Source organism: Malurus melanocephalus, unplaced genomic scaffold (genome assembly GCF_030028575.1).
Source record: "Malurus melanocephalus ecotype Western Australia unplaced genomic scaffold, MMel_1.1 scaffold_40, whole genome shotgun sequence".
NCBI lineage: Eukaryota > Metazoa > Chordata > Aves > Passeriformes > Maluridae > Malurus > Malurus melanocephalus.
In genome coordinates, this window is record NW_026623272.1 from 54,523 (window position 1) to 73,460 (window position 18,938).

Below are 18,938 nucleotides of genomic sequence, written 5' to 3' on the forward strand. Positions count from 1 at the left end.
CCTTGACATGAGAAAAAGGGAGGAACATCGAGTGTGGGAAAGCAAGAGGATGTAACACAAGCATCTGGTATGGGGGAGACACTCAAGGGACATGGTACAGCTCAGTTAATATGCAAGGAAGCACTATAAAAGCAAAATAAAACAGGAGTGGAAACAAATCTTCTTGGTAGACACACCCCCAAGGCATGGTACAGCTGGGAACAGGAGCTCTTAATGYTCACCTTCAATCCCAGGCTTTATCCATAAAGCAAGGCTGCCCTTCTCACCTCTCACTCCAACCAGAGTAAATCCAACATGSGAAGATACAAGGGTTTCCCTTCGCAACTTTGCAAGGGGTCTGGGATAAAAATACAGCTGGCTTCATTCCCCATTAGCAGTTAATTTCCTCAATCATTTTCAYAGAGGGAGAAAGAGAAATGCTCATGATCCAAGAGATGAAAGCAAATGAAAATAAGCCTCATAAAACCTGTACTGCCCTAAGGGAAAAYTGCCCCACAACTTTCATTGGGGAATTATCAAAGGCCCCAGACTAGTGGGGGGTTGTTTTCACTTTATAAGACAGATGCTTTAGAGAAGTAAGTCCTCAAATAGCTGAGATTCCATTCTGCTGAACCTCCAACGATACTAGAAAAAGAARCAGCTGATCCCACTTAGTCCAGCCCAGGGATCCAGCTTAGCCACATCAAGATAGAGGACTGGAGTAAGGCACAGAGCTGTACAGGCACTGCTAAACTTCTTCCCAATAAGATACCACTGCCCCAAAGAAAGGCAGCCACATGTGTGGTAGCACAGCCACGGGAAAGCACAGCACGGAGCTAAAGAATCTCATTCATTTCTATTGCAAAACAGAGGCTGGGGTAGAAGGCATTGACTCATTTGGCCTGAGAACAAGAAARAACTACTCCTGAGAGACTAGTTTAAAACAAGGATGTTTAGTGTATGTTCTGCTTTGAGTCTGAGAGAGTGAGGATGAAACTTCCCACACTCAGAGCTCTGTTTCTTATCAAAAAAACTTTAACATAAGCTCAAGAGAAAGAACTGTTCAGAAAACGGCAGACTGAAAATGGCAGAGCTGACCCACCCACAGCTAAGCCCCAGAGGTGACTGCAGCCCTGGCTAAGCCTGTGTGCAGGAAGCAGCCAGGTCCCCAGCACAGGATCTGATGGCAGTGTGGCCATGGCTCACAGCTCCATCAGTCACACTCACTTGGCTCCTCAGCTGGGCTGTGAAACCCCAGACCTGCACGCTGAGAGGGCACCCTCGGTGCTGTGGGCGCTCATTTCATGTGACACTGACTTCAAGAGGGGAGGCAGATGCTCGGAGGAGGAGGTGTTTCACATGATTTACAAGCGTGCAGCAATCAGCATCTTATTTACTATGGCTGATGAAAACGCTTCAACACTGAGCTACAGATCATTCTTCTCAACAACAAACTTCCTCTTCCTGACACATACAAACACCTTTCCACGCTCATCCCAACGGGGTAATTTATTTCAATTCCACTAGCAAATAAAACCAAAATACTCCAAAAWCTCATCCAACTTCATTACCACATTGACTCAAGGAGTGGATGTTAAACAGTAGACAGACACTAACAATGAATAATTAAAATAAAGATAACAACAAGGGATCTAAGACCCAAAGAGAAATTATTCACTTGGAACAGCTATTGCCACATTTAATCTTTCACAACCAAAGCATATGAGTAGGAAATAAGTAAAACTAGCTCTAGGRCACAGAATATTGCCCCTAGCTGGTTCATCATGTTCACAGAGAAGTATGTCATGTGCTACTACACCCAGACCTTTGGCTATGGTGCAAGGGGCTGGATCTCTCCATCTGGGAGAACAGCACTCTCTGGAGCACAGTAAGGGAAGAGCAGGAGAAAGATGAGAAGCTTAGAATTCACTAGGAAGAACAGAACTATTCAAGAGCTTAAGTGACTACTGAAAAACCTCCAGCTCCCCCAGAGGTCTTGATTACTTGTTTGACTGGCATTCTTACTCATCCTGTGTAAGAAGTATGTGCAAGAGTTTTAGCTAAATAATTATTTGCAGTTGATGCCAAGCTGAAGACTGTAAATTCCTGCTTTCTGAGGAAAAATATCCCAGTGGGATTGCTGTGAAATGAAATTGTTCCCTAGAGGCATGCAAGTGCTGCAGCACTTGTGCTGGATCATCTAAAGGGTCCAGAAAATGAGAGCCTATGCCTGTCTCAGCAGTGTCCACTTATRATCTCAGGTAACTAGCTTTAGTCATGATAGCAGAGGGATCCAGCCAACTCCCGTGGAAAGCATCTTTCACAAGAAAAAGCTTTGAATGCAAAGGAGGAGGAGCCAGGCTAGAGAGGAAGGCTGGCTTAGAAATTACAGTAACATGTCAGGATGCTGCAAACAAGCACCACAGTCTCCCACCATCTCTATCCTCYCCCAAAGACTGCCACCATGCCTCCTCCTGCACACAGAAGGTGGGAGGGAAGCCATGGACAAATCTCTTCCTGCTGGAGCCCATCTACTCCAACACTGGCATGCAGCAGAGAAAATTACTTCTAAAAATAAAGACCTGAAGCATTTCACACCATTTAATAGTCAGTCCATGTGAATTGCTCTAYTGCAGACTCTGGGAGGAAGGCATCCATCATGAACAGGCTAGAGTTTATCTGGCTTKCTTTGTTCAGGGCAAATATGTATCTCAGGGTCAGAGCTTTCCTGCAGTGCCTCTTCCTGCTGGGTCTTGTACTGAGGTCCAAACCCTTGCAGTCCCAATTCTTGCTGAGGGTCGGCAAGCACAGCACCTCCTGAACTCTGTGGGAGCGGTGCCTGCTTGCTTCAAAGGCAAATTGTACCCTGTGTTTATACCAGCCTACAAGGCATGAAAAGGCCTAGGAGGTCACACGTCCACCACTRTAATTTCAGGCAGGATCAAACAGAAAAGCAACAGCTGGGCTGAGTGAGCAAGTCCACGTTTAATTACAAGTGGTTTYGGTAATAAGCAAAAGCAAGAACAAAGCCAGTGAAAAACCTCTCTTTTTCCTCCTGGCTCCTGTTCAGGCTGTGTAGAAACAGCTGCCTAGAGGAGAATCTCAAATAAGATCCACCAACTACATTTCTTCCATTTTCAGGACTGCTACAGCAGCACTGCTCCCTTTGCAACACCACCGTGCTTTGACAAGTGCCAAGGACTGACGGGCAGATCACAGCTGCTCCCACTGCAGGGCAAGGTTGATGCAGGGCTTTCCCAACCTGGAGCTCAACCCCCTGTCGTGTCTCAMAAGTATAAGCACAGAGTCATTTTGCAGTAAGCTGCTTGGAGGATTTCATTTGCTTTAACATCCTCTGAATATGAAATGCTGGTTGTAAAATAGGATTACTAGTGCAGAGATGATGAATCCTGCTCACAGGTYCTGCCTGGCCTGGGGAGAGGGCAAAAAAAACATCTCCTGGAGTACCAGGAATGCCCACTGACCCCTTTATCAGGTCATGAATTTCATTTATAGCCAGGAGCTACTCTTGCTTTCCCCAAAGGGTCCTGGAGCAGTGGTTGAGGATAGGAAGTGAGCCCTGAAATGCATGGACAAGAAGGCTTAGCTGTGTGTGTGGAGAACTTATTTTTGGAATGATGGGAGCCTTCCACCCATTTATTGGGGCAGCAAATGAGAAGGGATCACTGGGTCACCTCAYCACATCTGATACCTCTGATGGCATCAGCAAGAGCTTAACAGAACCCAAGAGCACAACAGAAACAACTGGAACAGASTATCACAATCCCAAATCTCTCCAACAAACCAATACTCACTGSTGACAGAACACTGCCTAGCTGTGTGTCACAGGGGGACACGATGGGAATAATGTGAAGGCTGGGAAACGATCAATCCCTGGGAACCAAGGGCTTCTGACCTTTCTAGCAAAGCCTGCTGAGAGAACTGGGTGGGTTGGTTTGTACTCCTGGCTTTAATTACAGCCAAGTGTTTAAGTTATTCTCCTCCAACCACCCCCATGTCCCTCCCAAGCACAAATCTAGCTTTTTATAGCACATCCGGTATGGATGTTAAACACATTCAGGAAATGCACTTTCAGCCCCAAACATCCCCTCCCCTGGACCAGTCAGCTTGCAAGGATCTGTAACATGGAGACGTGGAGCCGGATGTTTGGTTTTGTGACTGCTGCTTTTCTGGATTACTTCTGTCTGTTTAGAGAAGGGAAATTAAATAAATGCAGGGTAGGCTGGCTGTATTCAGAAATAATGCATGCTGCTTGCAAGGTGAAGAAAGAAAAGCCAGATGGAGAGGACACTCTYAGCTGCTCAAAYTCCCTTCACACAGGGAWTTTTTTTTTTYWAWWRSYKRMMAARSYTYYKGGGGGCTGAMAATGGCTCAYAGAACAATGGGTGTCCATAGGCACAGCTAGGATCCTAAAATCACATTCTTCATTGCCTTGTAGCAATAGACTGGGGCTTCCCTATAACGCAAAAGGGAAAAATGCACCCTCTCCCCCTCTACAAACTTCTATTTTAAGTAGATGAAAGGCACCTACAAAGAACTGTCAGGCTATGCCAGGMTCTGGCAGTCCCCATGCACTGCTCTGGCACGTCACCAAGGCTTGTGGCTCTTTGCTCCAGAGCAGCAGGGCCTGGATAGCTTGGCTCAAGTCTAAAACCTGACTTTTGTAATTTTCTTAACATAAGGGGCTTGCCTCTGGCTTTAAGGAACACCACAAGCCTGCTAGTAATTTTCTCACCTGAAAATACCCTGGCTGGCTTCCCAGCTGGAAGCRTTCTCCTAAACCCAAAGGCAAGCACGTTTGCTGGCAGTCTCAGGGATCAGTCTCGGATACTATCCCAAGACTCCCTGATGCATTCTCAGATCAGAGGGCACACGCTGCCCACAGTGCCCCAGAGAACCTCCTACTAAACCCTCAAGAGAGCTGGGCTGTTCCACACACAGATCCAAACACCACTGCCATTCCTCTGCCATAGGATCCCTGCACAAAGCCAGGATGAACTGCAGGAGATGGCAGAAGGGAAGGCACTTGGGGCTGTGCTGCATTGGCATTTAATGCTCTGAAGAAAGGAAAGACATACGAGGCCAGGGTAGTTTTCCCCATCCTTCTCTAAAGCCAGGTCACCTCATGTTCTGGGCAAGCAACTGTCAGTAGGACATCACACATCAGCAAGCTGAATGATGACCTAATTAAGCTGTTCCAAAATAATCACACCGAAGGAAAGTTAAAGGAGTCCTTGAACTAATTTTTTCTTATTTTGAGTGCAATTTTTCTGTATTTAGTGTGAATTCTTCATTTATCTGCAGCATTAACCCCCACTGGGCTCTGGCTATTACTGCTGAGCAATCCAAGCTCCAGCACAAGCAGCCATGCCCCTTGGTAATGACCAGGCTGTGCAGGCCCACTGGCTACCCAGCTTCTCCCCTGGGCCTGTAAGGCACGGAGGAAACACCAATCACTGCAGAACTGGAAGGTGAATAGCCCCCAGAGCCTTTCCTGTGGGCTGCCAAACMTCCCTGCACTCAGAGCAGCAGAGCAATTCCTGAGGAAGCTGGAAGGCAGGTTTGAAGACATGAGACCACCAGCAATGCACACAGTGAGGAGATGCCCCAGCATCAGCTGCCACTTGAACAAACTTTGGCCACCAAAACTGCACAAAGAATGCCAGCCCAACCCAAGGCAAGTTTTTCAGCACAAAACCCTGTACACAATGCTTAGATTACAATTAATGAGCTCTGCAGGGATGAACCCTTGTGCAGCAGGAACAAGAACATGAAGACTATGCTCATCTATGCCTTCATTCAGCTCAGGGGAACAGCAGCTGTCAAGGGTCATGAACACACACATACAGTGCTTTCACTACCCTGAGCTAAGTACAAGCTATGCAACACTTAGCTGGAAAAATGAGTGACAATCCAGCTGCAGCAACTGAATAACAGCATCTCAGGGAAAGGCAGCCTTAACTCACACTGGAGAATTGCTCTAAGCAGATGGGAAGGCCAATGTATTTATTTGACAGGTATTGTTTCTATGTGATCAAATATATGCAGCTTATATCCTTCAAATATAAATGCAAACAACTGGCTTAAATAAAAATCCTCACTGGAACATGGAAGAATCTCCTCTATTCCTAAGAAGATGGTGATCTCCCAAACTCATCAAGAATAGCACGTCAGATGCACAGGGGACCCGACCTCCTTGTATCTTTGACAAGCATTATGATAATCTCAGAATTAGGTGTTAGAGCTTGAACAGAAAGTGACAAATCCACATCAAAATGATATTAGAGAACATCAAAGAGGCAAAAACTTCTCTCATTTAAATGCTCACCCWAAGTCTCTAAGAATCCACAGCCCAGCCTGACATGGCTTTTTATAGCCCTGAGAAGCATCTGTCAAAAGAACTGCAAACAATGTCAGGCATGTTCCTTGGCTACCTGCAGTTTTGTCAGGCTGCTTGAGACATTCAAACCACTATTTCCTTACTAAAATGAATGATTTATGAGGATTAAGAAATTTGAGCCTGAACTTATGAAGTGAGTCACTCGAACTCATAGGCTGCTTCCCCCACTTCCCTCCAGCCCAAATCATCACAACACCATTCAAGGCCTGGTCTTTCAGCTCCCACTGAAATCCTGCAGAAAACAAACACCCATTAAACACTGCAAAGCCTGTACTATTGGCTCAAGTGCCATCTTTCTCACTAAGGGCCCATACCTGGGCASAGAAATCACATACTCACCCTGAGACTGTCGGCAAGGAAGCTGGAGCTGCTGACTGCACTTTCTCTTGCTGCTTCAGAAAAGATTTAGCTTCTTTTGAGTTCGAGTCCACTTCTTTAGTCACTCTGTTGGAGGAAAAGAGACAAACCAGAGGGTAAGGAAGAGCTGTAGTCAACAGTAAAATCAAAGATCCATCAAGGAAACATAGAAAACAGGTAAAAGAGTTTCTAYATCCCCTTCACAGAGATCACCTTCATCAGCTGCAAGCTGAAGAACACATATCTTGTTAAAATTTCATTCCAGTGAACCCTCTACATTCATGGCAGAAAAAAAAGGAAAAGAATAGCTAATTAGAGCTGGGGGAGGAGGGGATTTTTTTTCCTTCCAACAAACTGGAATGTTTATTCATTCAAACAGGCCTGTCTCAGTAGCAGCTACTAAATGCTCTCCTCAGGTCACTGGGGGCAATTTCAGGCTCTTAATTGGGYTCTTGATTTTCCCATTTGCTGGTCAGTGAGGCAGCTCCTCTGCCACCCACGTCTTGCMGCCCACGGTACACAGGCTTGGCAACATCTGCAGCCCAAACCAGAACATGGAAATCTGCTCTGAGCATTGGGAACAGGAGAGAAAAGTCTGACAAGGCAGAAAGCAGAGATTTACTCTCATTTTCTAGTTAATTTTTGTTTGAGGCCCCGAGGGTACAAAATATTGAACTTCAAAAAATTATAAATCAATATGGCATCTACAGCGGGGAATGAATTATAAACATGAGAAAGAATCTCTAGAAAACCACTCAATAATTAATTGTTAGAAAACCCCAGCTACTTTAGCCCCCTCATTTACCATGACCTGCCTACAGCAACATGCTTTTCATGCTCTCAGTAGCTCTTAATGAGGTTGCCCTGATTTGCCAAGCTAACAATTTTGCTCCCGTGGAGCRCAAGCCTGTGAGCCTCTCCAGGGCCCTGCAGCTCTATAGGCACAGAGGCAGCCTGACACACAGCTCAGTCAGCCCAGAAGAAACAATCCTCCATCCCWTCCTCCTGCAGCCTAAGCCTCGGGCTGCATCTGCTCCAGCAAGGGTGTGCAGGCTCATTCCTGGTCTAGAGAATATGCTGATGAGAGGCTGAAAGCCTGGCTGGTCATGGGATCTGCCCTGGYCACACGTCAGGCTAATCACTGCTTGATTCCTACCCACCAACCTGACCCCACAACTTCCATGTAAGAATTGCCTAATAGTCAGGGAGAAACCCCAGGAGCTGCAGCCCCAGCYGGGTTTCTGCTGGGCTGGCATCAAGGAAAGTGATATGGAGTTATCTGTTAGCCCTGGAGGCACTGATGTCCTGAAATCTCCACACCAGTGCATCCAGGTCTTTATCCTGACAGTGAATCAGCATCTGAAACTTTCTTCCTCCTTCTCCACAGATTGCAAATGCAGTGGAAAAGGCACAAGAATAAATGCCTGTGCTGTACAACTGTTCAGCCTTGTTCTGCCAGTGCAGGAGGAGATTAACCCCATTTCCCCCCTGCATTGTCACATGCATTTCCAACCATGGCAGTCATGTGGATAGAGACAAATCCCACATTATGAATATTTAGAGGCATTTGCTGACCAGATTGGTAAGTGAAGAGGTGGGGAAAACAGTTTAGGAAGAAAAAAAAAAGCCTTAATACAGCATCATGACAATTTAGAACACCCCAAACACACCCTCCAGTCACAGCCTTGCCAACAGTGGTCACATCATGCAGMGGTAATACACCAAAGGTTACCCCGTGTCCACGGATTTCATTTGACAGGATAAACTTTGTGTTTCATGCAGCAATAAGACAGAATTCTCCCCCACCATGAGGCTGAGTTCAGATCAATGCAATCACACAGTCTATTTATTTTCAAATGCAGCATCTAAACAGCCAGCTCTGACCCTGCCAAGCTGAAAAGCAGMACCCTTTCTTGTGCACTCTCCAGTGCTTGCTCCTGGCAGGGTCCCTCTCCTCTTGTCACCCTCTGCACTGCTGTGCCACCAGCGTGTGAGCCACAGACAGATACCTCAGGCAAGCTTGAGCAGGARCCTGAGAGGTGTAGCACAGTAACCACATACTCTGGAAAAAACCCAAGCTCTACATTGGTCTCAGTAAAGCCACAGGATCTGCACCTGGGCTAGATCCTAGCTGCCAAACCCTGCATGTTTCTGGGCCTTGAAGAGTGTMGGACCAAGAGGAGGCAGGGGTCACTGAAAGCATGCCTTCCCACTGGCTCTGTAAGCAAGGACAGGCCAGCTCAGCTCCCACAAACCTACAGCAATCTGGCAATTAAATAGCTTACAGATCTGGACACAACCGTGAGCATGTCRCCAAAGACAGTGGCAGAGCTGGGATCTCAGCTCTGGGCCCTTGGCTTTAGCTTCCTGAGTATCTTAGCTTTCTCCAACCAAGAGACAAAACTGATGTCTCCCCTACCAGCTGAGGAATAGAAAGGCACAAGGTTAACATGAAAAACAGCTCAAGGGATTTGCAAGAGTCAGCTTGCTCTTGGTTGCACCAGCACTACAAGCCACAGTGCTCGGAGCAGGAAGATGCTCAAGCCCAGAAAGGGTGWGAAAGCAGAAACCTGTGCCTGCTGAGGCCCCTCACATGAAGCACATTGATGTACAGGGAGGGTCTGAGAAAGGCTTTCAATGACAGACACTTTAACTATCCAGGGGTACAAGACAGGTTGCTACCAAGCRTTCACTTATGCTTTGTTACTTGCACCCTCCTCCACCTCCAGCAAAAATGTCCTGGGACAAAATATAACACTTAGTTCCATTTTCTTTGCTGCCTTTGGCCTGCCAGCAGCTGCTCTAGCATGTATTTTTGAAGTTATCCGCTGCAGAAAATCAGCTGCAAAGCTGCATGCAACCTGTTCCACCAGGACTGCCCAGCTGGGGACAGAGAAATACGAGAGAAATGTAATTAAAAATGACCTTTCAGGGCAATTCCATCACAAGACCTACTTACTGCCTCATAAACTGAAACAAAAGCTGCTCTGAGGCAGGCTGCTGCTGGGCTGATGCCAGCAGCAACTCCTGCACTACTCCAACAGGAATGACGAAAGAGTATTAAAGAGCTTTACAAGGTATTAATTCAGGTTATGCACATTCCAACCYTTCCCAGATCTCAGGCCAGGAAGGGAAAAGAAATCCTTTGGTCTGCATTATTATGAGAGACAATAACTCTCTCCATGTAGAAACCAAAACAATTCTTGTTCTTCATGGGGAGAAATGGGAGTCATTAATCCAGCTGGAAGAAATCACAGTCATTACTAARGAAAATTACAAGACCTTTCACTTTTAAATACTTGATAAATAACTATTTGCCTGACTGTTTACTGGGATGCTATTCACACATTGTAATCCAGGAATAAACATGAAAATAAGTATATTGTCAGTAATAAAACAAGTAGCTAGTGTCTTGCCCACTAGCAGCCCCTTTAATTCACACACAAAACCACTCACTCTCATCACTTWCCCATAGAGATTTCATTACACTGCTATGCTATTAAATTGCATAATAACACTTCCAAAACACAGAACAGTTATTAATTTTTGGACCATGCCAGAGCCTGGTAGCACAGATGATGCTACTGTACAAGGTGTTGTGCAACTGTGAAATAGAAATGTCTTCCATATTTAGAAGTTATTAAAGGGAAAACACGCTAGAAACTGGATCACACAGTGCCTCAAACACTTACAGATGTCCATCTTAATACAATTTATCCCTGAACCAAGCTCAAATTGGTACCCAAGCACTTAGGCACAACCATACACACCCAGCCTGCTGGTCTGGTGCCCAGTGGTGGTATGCTAGTTCCAACTTCCACTGAAGAACTTATCACCCCTCCTTTTACAATTACCAGCTGAAATGCTGCAATTTATGTGCATGAAAAAGGCCCCCAGTTAGGTGTGCTCAGCACCAAAACTACATGTAGACAACACACCTGCTGTCAAGCCTGTCCCAGAAGGGGTTCCACAGAGCACTTAGAGTACTCAAATATAGCATATTAATTCAAGAACAAGTGCTTGATCTGCTCCCCAGCAGTGCCCTTAGCCACATCAACTGCCACAAGGAAGGAGGAATACAGGCTGGAATGAGCATTATGCTGACAGCTCCAGCTAATCTGCAGAAGGGGATTAAACCCAAATTTGCATGCTTCAGTTCAGTGGCAGAGTGAGTCTAATATACCAGCTTGTCTACTGTGCCCTGATCTCACACCAGGTGTAGAGCTACCAGGGTGAAAAGAAGGGTCCCAATCCATCACACCATGGCACAGCACAACACCCACAGCCCTGAACTTGTCCCAGGGTGGTGCTCAGATGCCTCCACTCCAGCACAGCTGAATCCAGAAACAGAACTTGCATAGGGGACCCCAAGGCTGTGGTGTGTCAAAGTGCCCAGCTCAGCAGTGAGCAGCAAGGTGCCCTGCAAGCCCTTGGAGAAATGCTTTAGCACAGCTTCATCCTTGCACAGAGGGAAAATGGAGGCAGGACAAGGGCAAACTGGGAAGGCCAACAAGCATACGAAGGTGGCTTGCAGACTAATATCTATAGTCTGCTGCGTAATAGCAACCTCATGCATCCCAAGTGCCAAAATCACGCCAACTTACCCCATATGGCTCAACACAGCTACATTCTAACCAAAACACCTGGTGCACATCAGGCTTAGAAAAAACAAGTKGGTATTTGGGTACAAAAGGACTTAGAGCAAAGAAGACATTTAAAATCTGCAATCATGCAGTGCAAAATTACCATCTCCCCTGACCTTCCTGCTGAGAAAGGGAGAACAAGAGTGGAAGCTGTGGAAAATGCCACCTCTCTACTACTTGTACTTAGGACACACTCCTCACTTGAGAAACCTGCCCCAGTTTAGACCTGACACAGTTACAAAACCTTCCACACTATCTTAATATTGTTAGCTCTGGGGAATCACAAACCAAGGGGGACAAAAATGAGGCTAATTACCCTTTTTCAATATTCCTCATCTGTTTTTAGTCTCAATAAATAGTCTTCCAGCCTTCTGGAATGATCACTCGAGGAGAAAGTAATACTCCTCCACAGGGGTTTGTTAAAACAAACCAATCCCTTTTGAACCAAGGAATATTTTTTTCTGAATTTTTTTTGGTGGATTTTTGWGCTCGAGCTGCAATGTCCCATGTGMCATCCACAGACAGGTGCACTACACGAGAGGCAGATCCTCCAGCTTCCAAGGTGCTGAAAATGCTGGTGTATACAGGTTCAGCACTTTTCAGGTGGGAATTAAGTCCTCACATAAGTGAACCTCCAGATCTGCCTGCACACTGCATATGTATTTATTTTATGTTGAATTACCTGGTGTAGAACAGATACTGCTAAAATTAGTACATCCCCATCACTTTTCTAATTTCAAAGTAAAACAATAGTTTTCCCCCTTTCAGAACAAAAAAATCATTCTCCAAACCTTCCTCCTCAAACCAGGTGGGAGAAATTGAGTCTATTCCCTGAGGCAACACAGACAAGACCAAGCTGAATAACTGATAATTTTGTAGGCTGACTAGATAGGCAGAAAAAGCTGACTGGTTTCCAGACAGAAACTGCTGGCTAGTTTCTAAAATGAATCAAATATGATGAGAGCTCTGCTGGACTCAGGCAAGGGCCAAGCTGCCTGCCTGGTGCTGCTCCTCACAGCAGGTGTGTGCTGCTATCCAAGCAGTCAGCCCAGGCTGCAACTCAAACCAATTCACCTGAAAACAAGCAAAGGTGAATGGTATTTTAACATCAATAACGCATAAAAAAGTACTTTTTGACATCCACATCCTAACTTCATCAGCCTTGAAATAAATGACTGTTTTTCCGTCATCTCCTGTTTGACAAAGMCTCCGTGACAGATGCATAGAAAACATATGGACAATGCTGCCTCCTGAGATGCTGACCAAGCTGTCAGGCCCCTTTTGGACTTCTGCTTGCAGCTTCTGAAAGACGCTCCCTAAATTCAGAGGGAGGCAGCACTTCAATTATTGAGCTCCCACTGGGGCTTGCAATAGGTAGAGCATGTCAAATATGGCTCTCTAGAGAAGCTGACCCATAGCCAGGGTGCAAGCTTTCATTTTGTTGACTAGAGCTTTATTCACCCCAGTTTTAAGCACCTCCAAGTACCAGGTCTCTTCTTGCACCTTTGGATCACTATTCCATTGGTCAGCTCCACTGCACTGCCTCTAAATCCTACTATGCATTTGCATGTCAGTCTTTGAGGCATCCCTATGTTTTAATTTGTACCTCTCAAAAGGRTAACTCCACATTATGGAACACACCTGAGCTGAGCAATCCAGCTGAACAGATGAGCTGCTSCATGTGTGAGTGTGACTGTCCCCTGACCCTGTTAACCATGACCTRCAAATACACTGAAAGCCAGACAGATCCCTGCAACCCCCCAAATCTCACAAAGMAGCGCAGTGTTCATGTCATGGATGCTCTTCCTGCTGAAGGAAGGAATACCATAGGTATCAAGAGCCAGGGGATCAAAATTCAGAGAGCTATGAATGGACACAAAGATTACACACATCACACCAGGAGCCAACASACACTACAAAGCAGAAGCATCCCCATGGGGGAAAGGCCAGACAAAGCGTGGCTTGGTTTGTAATGTGTTCATGAAATAGTAAGGCAGCAAACAGCTCTGCCTTCCCTTCAGGCTAACACAGAAATCCTCTTGCTTCACCATCTCTTAGTTACAGGAAAAAAATAATGCATCTTGCAAGCTGCACTTTCCAGCAGGGAAACCCCAGGCCCAATGGCTGCAAAGCAGGCTCTGCCAGCATCACACCAGACATTAAAAGCCCTTTTTGGAGCCTGGAGCTGTCAGGAATGAGCAGCAGCTTGGAAGCAAGGGAAACAGGCCAAGCAGCAAAATGCCGGGACTGGATCTGTGGCCCCTGAGATGAAGACATGAACAGRGGGACCAAAGATCCCCTTACTAATAGCAGAAGAGACCTGAATAGCTCACTAAACATTTTTTATTACCAGATTTTTAAAAGCCAGGAAACTGCCTGAGAGCCAGGCAGAAAGAAACAATGTCTTCTGCTGGGGAAAGGTGTGATTTTTACTGAAGTATTTCCACAGTAACTTGCTCAGAACACAGGCRGAACACACACTGAAGAATCTAAAGATTAGAGACCACAGTTTTGTCATCAGTTCCCAAAGCCAATGCAACACCCACATATCCCAGGTTTGAAAGACCTAGAAATGCCCAAAGTAATCTGGAGGTCAATCCATCATTTTGGAGATGCTTTGAGACTCCTCCTACCYCTGGAGATCCCAGCTGAGCCTTCTCTTTCATCTCACTGATTACCAGCAAACCCACATAAATGAAACCAGCACACATAAATTACTTCCTTGAGAGCATCAAGCCACATTAGAAGCATAGATGAGTTTCAGGTGGGCATCTGCTCAATCACTGGGCTTTCCAAAAGCATGGTGAGATATAAGACAAGGGTCAGCATGCTGGTGAGCACAGTGCTACTGTGTAACACTTGGCAAGTCACAGCCCCTCTGTGCTTCATTTTCCCCACCTGAATATCTACTAATGAAAAAACCCTGACCAGACATTGTTCATTAGCACTCCCCTTCTCCAAGCACATTAAGCAAAGTATAAYATGATTTACTTTAGAAGCAAGTGCTCTGGCTTAGAGTCCTGGCTRGGTTTGATGTTTATGAAATTACAGTTTCTGCAGCTGCCTCTGAGAAAGGCAAATGCCTCACAAGTGAACCAGCACACAGCATAGCTCCTGCTCATGCTTACTGACCTCATCTTTGGGCCACCATTGTGCCAGTCAGCACTGCACAATGTTAGTACTCCCCAGGGAAATTCTGAGGCATCAGGGAATGGATGCACACAGAGGAAAGGTTATCAAAATGTGGCCCTGAAACCCTGTCATTCTTGAAAGGTAACGTATTTTCACTTACTGGCTTTAAAAAAAAAAATCAATAGTTGTTTTCTAAATTGGAAAAAGCCAATATAAACTGTGGATAGCTGAGGCATGTTTTGACCTCTAAGAAAAACAACAGCATAAGGGGGTAGAAGCAGGCTGCTGCCTACACTCCATTATACCAAGATCAGCATTTTGGTGCTTGTTGGTAGAAAAGCAACTACCCACTTTTTAGTCTGCCACCTCTAAACAGTGGTCACATTGATAATACAAGTAATTCTGGACGGTTTGATTTGTCTTATCATTGCACAGCATCAAACCCAGGCTTCTACCGTTCAGATTAAATTTCTGGGAAAATCTTAAAAGCCRAGGTTTTGCACTGTGCGAGCCTCTTTCAGAAAGGGGTAAGTCACCAGGAAGTGGTTAGAACACATTTCTCTAGAACACCTTAGCCAAGGAGGACTGAGGATAAAACCCTAAGGACATCTGGCACCAGCAGTCAGCAACACAAAACGGAAGTCCTCAAGGAGTCTAAGCTTCAGAATGGCTTTTCAAAGAGCCACTGAAATTCATTTGTCTTACTTTTCCTAACTATTCCTTGCTGCTGCAGTCAAAGCCTTRCAAAAAGCACATCATGAGTGACTTCTTCCTCTGCTCCTATTTGTTCAGTTCATTGTCTTCCACATYTAGCCTGACAACACCTGTCCGACTCATCTGGTGGAAGCTGTGGAGCAMTTGCTATTCACCTGGAAAAGAAGCAGGGCTTTCCCAATATCAGGCTTTAAGATACAAATCCTGGTAATGCTCACCTGCCTTCTCACKCACAGGTATAAGAAATACAGAAAAAGATTTTTAAAAAAGCACATACGGAAGACATCGAGCACATCAACCTTGATCTGATGTGTACCACACCACATACAACATCAGGAGATGCCCACCCAAACTCCTCATATTCCTCCTGATTTTAAAACCTTCTATGCCTCACTCAGCATTGCTCAAAACCCCATGAGCACAAAACAAACGACCAAAATTCACACCCAACAAGAAGTGTGAGCATGCTGCCAAACCCTTGCATTGCTTCATCCACCCAGATCCCTGAAAAGCATCACAAGGTGAGGAGAGAGTTAATGATGTTACATGCTCTCTCACTGCTTGTTAGTTTGACAAGTCTGACTGGGCCATGCTGAGATCACAGAGCAAGAACACAGATGGACAATTACAYGTTTTTAAAATTGCTCTCTGTGCCAGATCTAAATCTTGAGACTTGCGGGAGTCAATTCCCTGCTCTTTTTACCCATTCCCCTTGAAATACAACATCAGCATGAGGATTTTCCTTCCACACTTCTTCACCAAGGTGAAGAGTACAGCAGCCCAGACAACACATCAGACTGGGCTCAGGCATCATTATCCCCCAGAACCAGGCCTAAGTTAAACCTCGATGACCTCACAGGACACCAAAAAAAGACACTCTGTCCTTGACCTGTAGCCCTGCCTGCACAATTCCCATCGTCAATGGCATCCTGGTACAGAGACACAGGGTACTGGCCAAGAAAGGGCTTTCAGTAGCATACACAAGCCTCCTTACAAGAACCTGCTCTCTGCCACTTCACCTTAGCTTTTTCTGCTGAAAAAGTCACCGCCCAGCYTGCAGGGAATCCTGGATCCCAGACCACCATTCCTGGAGAAGACATTCTTGTGGGAAAGTAAAGGGAGCTATGACAGGAACACCTTGGCAGATTACAGGAACAGAGCAGGGCTCTCCCMAGTGACAGAGGGAGAGTGGAGCCTTGCTACACCTTTGCTTTGGCTGCATGGTTCACACACACAGGGAAGCAGCCATGGTCACTGAAGCAGCACAAGCCACAGCTTTGCCAGCACAACACARCCCCATCAGTAGAGCACAGCAAATCTGCAGTACTAGGAAAGCATTCCCACCACAATAACCTGTGTAAAGCTCTGGCTTTAAACCACAGGAACAAARCATGTGCACAGAAATGCAAAGCTTCTATTCTGGAGACCTTTACTTGGAATTTGCGGTGTATGAATGAAGCGGGGTGCTGAACACTGCTCTCCCATTCTTGAATTAACACACAATCCAGGCACCATTTCTCCTCTGAACATCGTTTTGCTTCCCGCAAGACAAATTAAGATGTTTCCAAGTACAATCTATACTTGATAGCAATCAATAACCTCACTCTGCTCTTCCCTCACATGTTGTCACACTAACACCAGGGGGCCCGAGCAGCTCCATGTGTGTGACCTCCACTCTGCTGCAGTCCCTGTTGGAYATAAAATTGACTTTCATGGAAAGAACACAGAAGAACCATTTTGATGCACAGAGCACAGCAGCGATTTAAAGAAAGCCAAAGACCAAACCCTTTTGGAGTGCCAAAGAGAAAACAAGCAATCACAAATCGCAGCAGTTAAATCCTGGCACTAGGGATGCAATTCCCTATTAATGCAAACACATGTCTTGCATTGTGAGACAAGTTCATAAACYAGAGGCTTCAAAGGAGCTTCAATCTCCTCTGCCAGGGAGAAATGGCTTGAACTTCCATTTAGATGCTGAACTGCCTTTGCAAATTGCTCTTGCTGCCCACAATTACAGCCATTTGGGTGACAGTCACCTGCTGCTATTTAACATGAGCGAGKCAGGAAAAGCAGACAAAAAAACCCAACTGGAAAGCACTGTAATCACTTTAAGACTGTTTCTAGTTCCAGGATTCAACAGCTTTAGTTTTACAAGGCAAACTTATATAACGTATTTTCTAAAATTAAAAGCCACTAAATTAAAATCTTCATTTAGTAATTGTTAATTTTTAACACTGTGAACCTAAAGTTCAGCATAAAAGCATGGACTCATCAAAACAGACATTACATGCAGCAATAACCTACAGGGGAGTTTGCTAACATGAAGGCCTTTTACTATTCCAGTATAGCTGGAGACCACTTTCAAGACACTTCTGCTACTCTAATCAGGCAAGAAAGATCATACTATCTTCTTGCAGGAAAAAATAAATTGCTCTGCAACAGGAGATCAGGGCTAAATGATCTTCTGTTTAGAGCTTCAGTGAGCAGACTGTGAAAATTTATGCCCTGAATCTTTCACTGCCTAAATACTGATCTAAATTCTTCTCAAGCTTTCAAAAGAACAACACTCAACAGTAGCCTCAAACCATCTAGAAAGGAAAGCGACAGAGACAGCTCTCATTTCAATTCCTTCAGTCCACAAATGCACACACACACAAATACCATGTGTTGGCCTTTTATAACCAACAATTTGCCAGCTGCTTCCCCAGGCAAGGAACTCAGTGTTTGGTATTCAGAATATTTGCAGACGTTGGGGTGGTGCAAAGACAACCTCCTCCTAGTATAAAAAAAACAAAAGCAGCCCTCTGGCCCTCACCTACTGCCATCAGGAGAAAGTACCAGCAGCTGTGAGTAGCAAGTGGCTCCCCCCCACCCTGTATCCTACCCACAGCTAAAAGTGTAACCCATTTAGAGAAGCAAGATGTAGCAAACAACACAAAAGCATCAGCTTTCCATATCACAAAAAACAAGGGAACAAAAAAAGTATTTTTCTGTTATCAAAAAGCTAAAGAACATAACTTTATTTTAACTCTGATACCAGCAGAAAAAGGTGTTTCAGACCTCACTGTAAAACCTTCTGTTGCTGGCTCTGKAAGTTATTGGTACAATAAATGCTGTAAACAAAATATGCATTAGCATTGGTGCTTGTAGAATTATAGTCTCATTGTCACCCAGGCTCCAGCTATTGCTTATTTCATCAAAAATTGGAAGAAATTTCTAGTGATTCCTCTGCAGTTTCCCAAGGGAAAATAGTCAGCAGTGAGCAGTACAAAGGACACTAGAAAAGCTACTGGTGTTAAGAAAATATGTCTTTTCTTTATAGTTCTTAAGAAACTACAGATAAGATACTAGWGTCAAAAGCATAAATTCAGCATCCTTAGAGCCCTGAACAACTTCTGTTCACATAAGGTAACCAACGTTTCAAAGGCCAGTGAATGAAGGGAATGAGGTTCATCAGTGAATGAAGGGGATTCCTACAGTCTGGCTTTCCCAGAGAAATAGCAAAGTCCCTACTATGGCTCACAGCTCTTCTCAGATTTTTCAAACAGCTCAGGCTGCAGTGCTAACATGAAAAGCAAAAGGAGCAGAAACCCCAGCTCTGCCTCCTCCACCAGATTTAGGCTGGGTGTTACTGCTGGGAACTGCTGCCCCCTGCTGTCACACAACAACAGGCCAAGTTAGTCAAAAACATG

At 45.2% G+C, this 18,938-nt stretch overlaps 1 protein-coding gene across 1 annotated transcript in view; it reads right to left on the bottom strand.

Moving 5' to 3' along the window:
* Nucleotides 1-18,938, bottom strand: part of CFDP1 (craniofacial development protein 1) — a 60,882-nt gene that overhangs the window by 37,917 nt on the left and 4,027 nt on the right. The window contains 1 exon segment of the mRNA XM_057364550.1: nt 6,740-6,844. Within this exon segment, the coding sequence (XP_057220533.1) occupies nt 6,740-6,844 (105 nt within the window).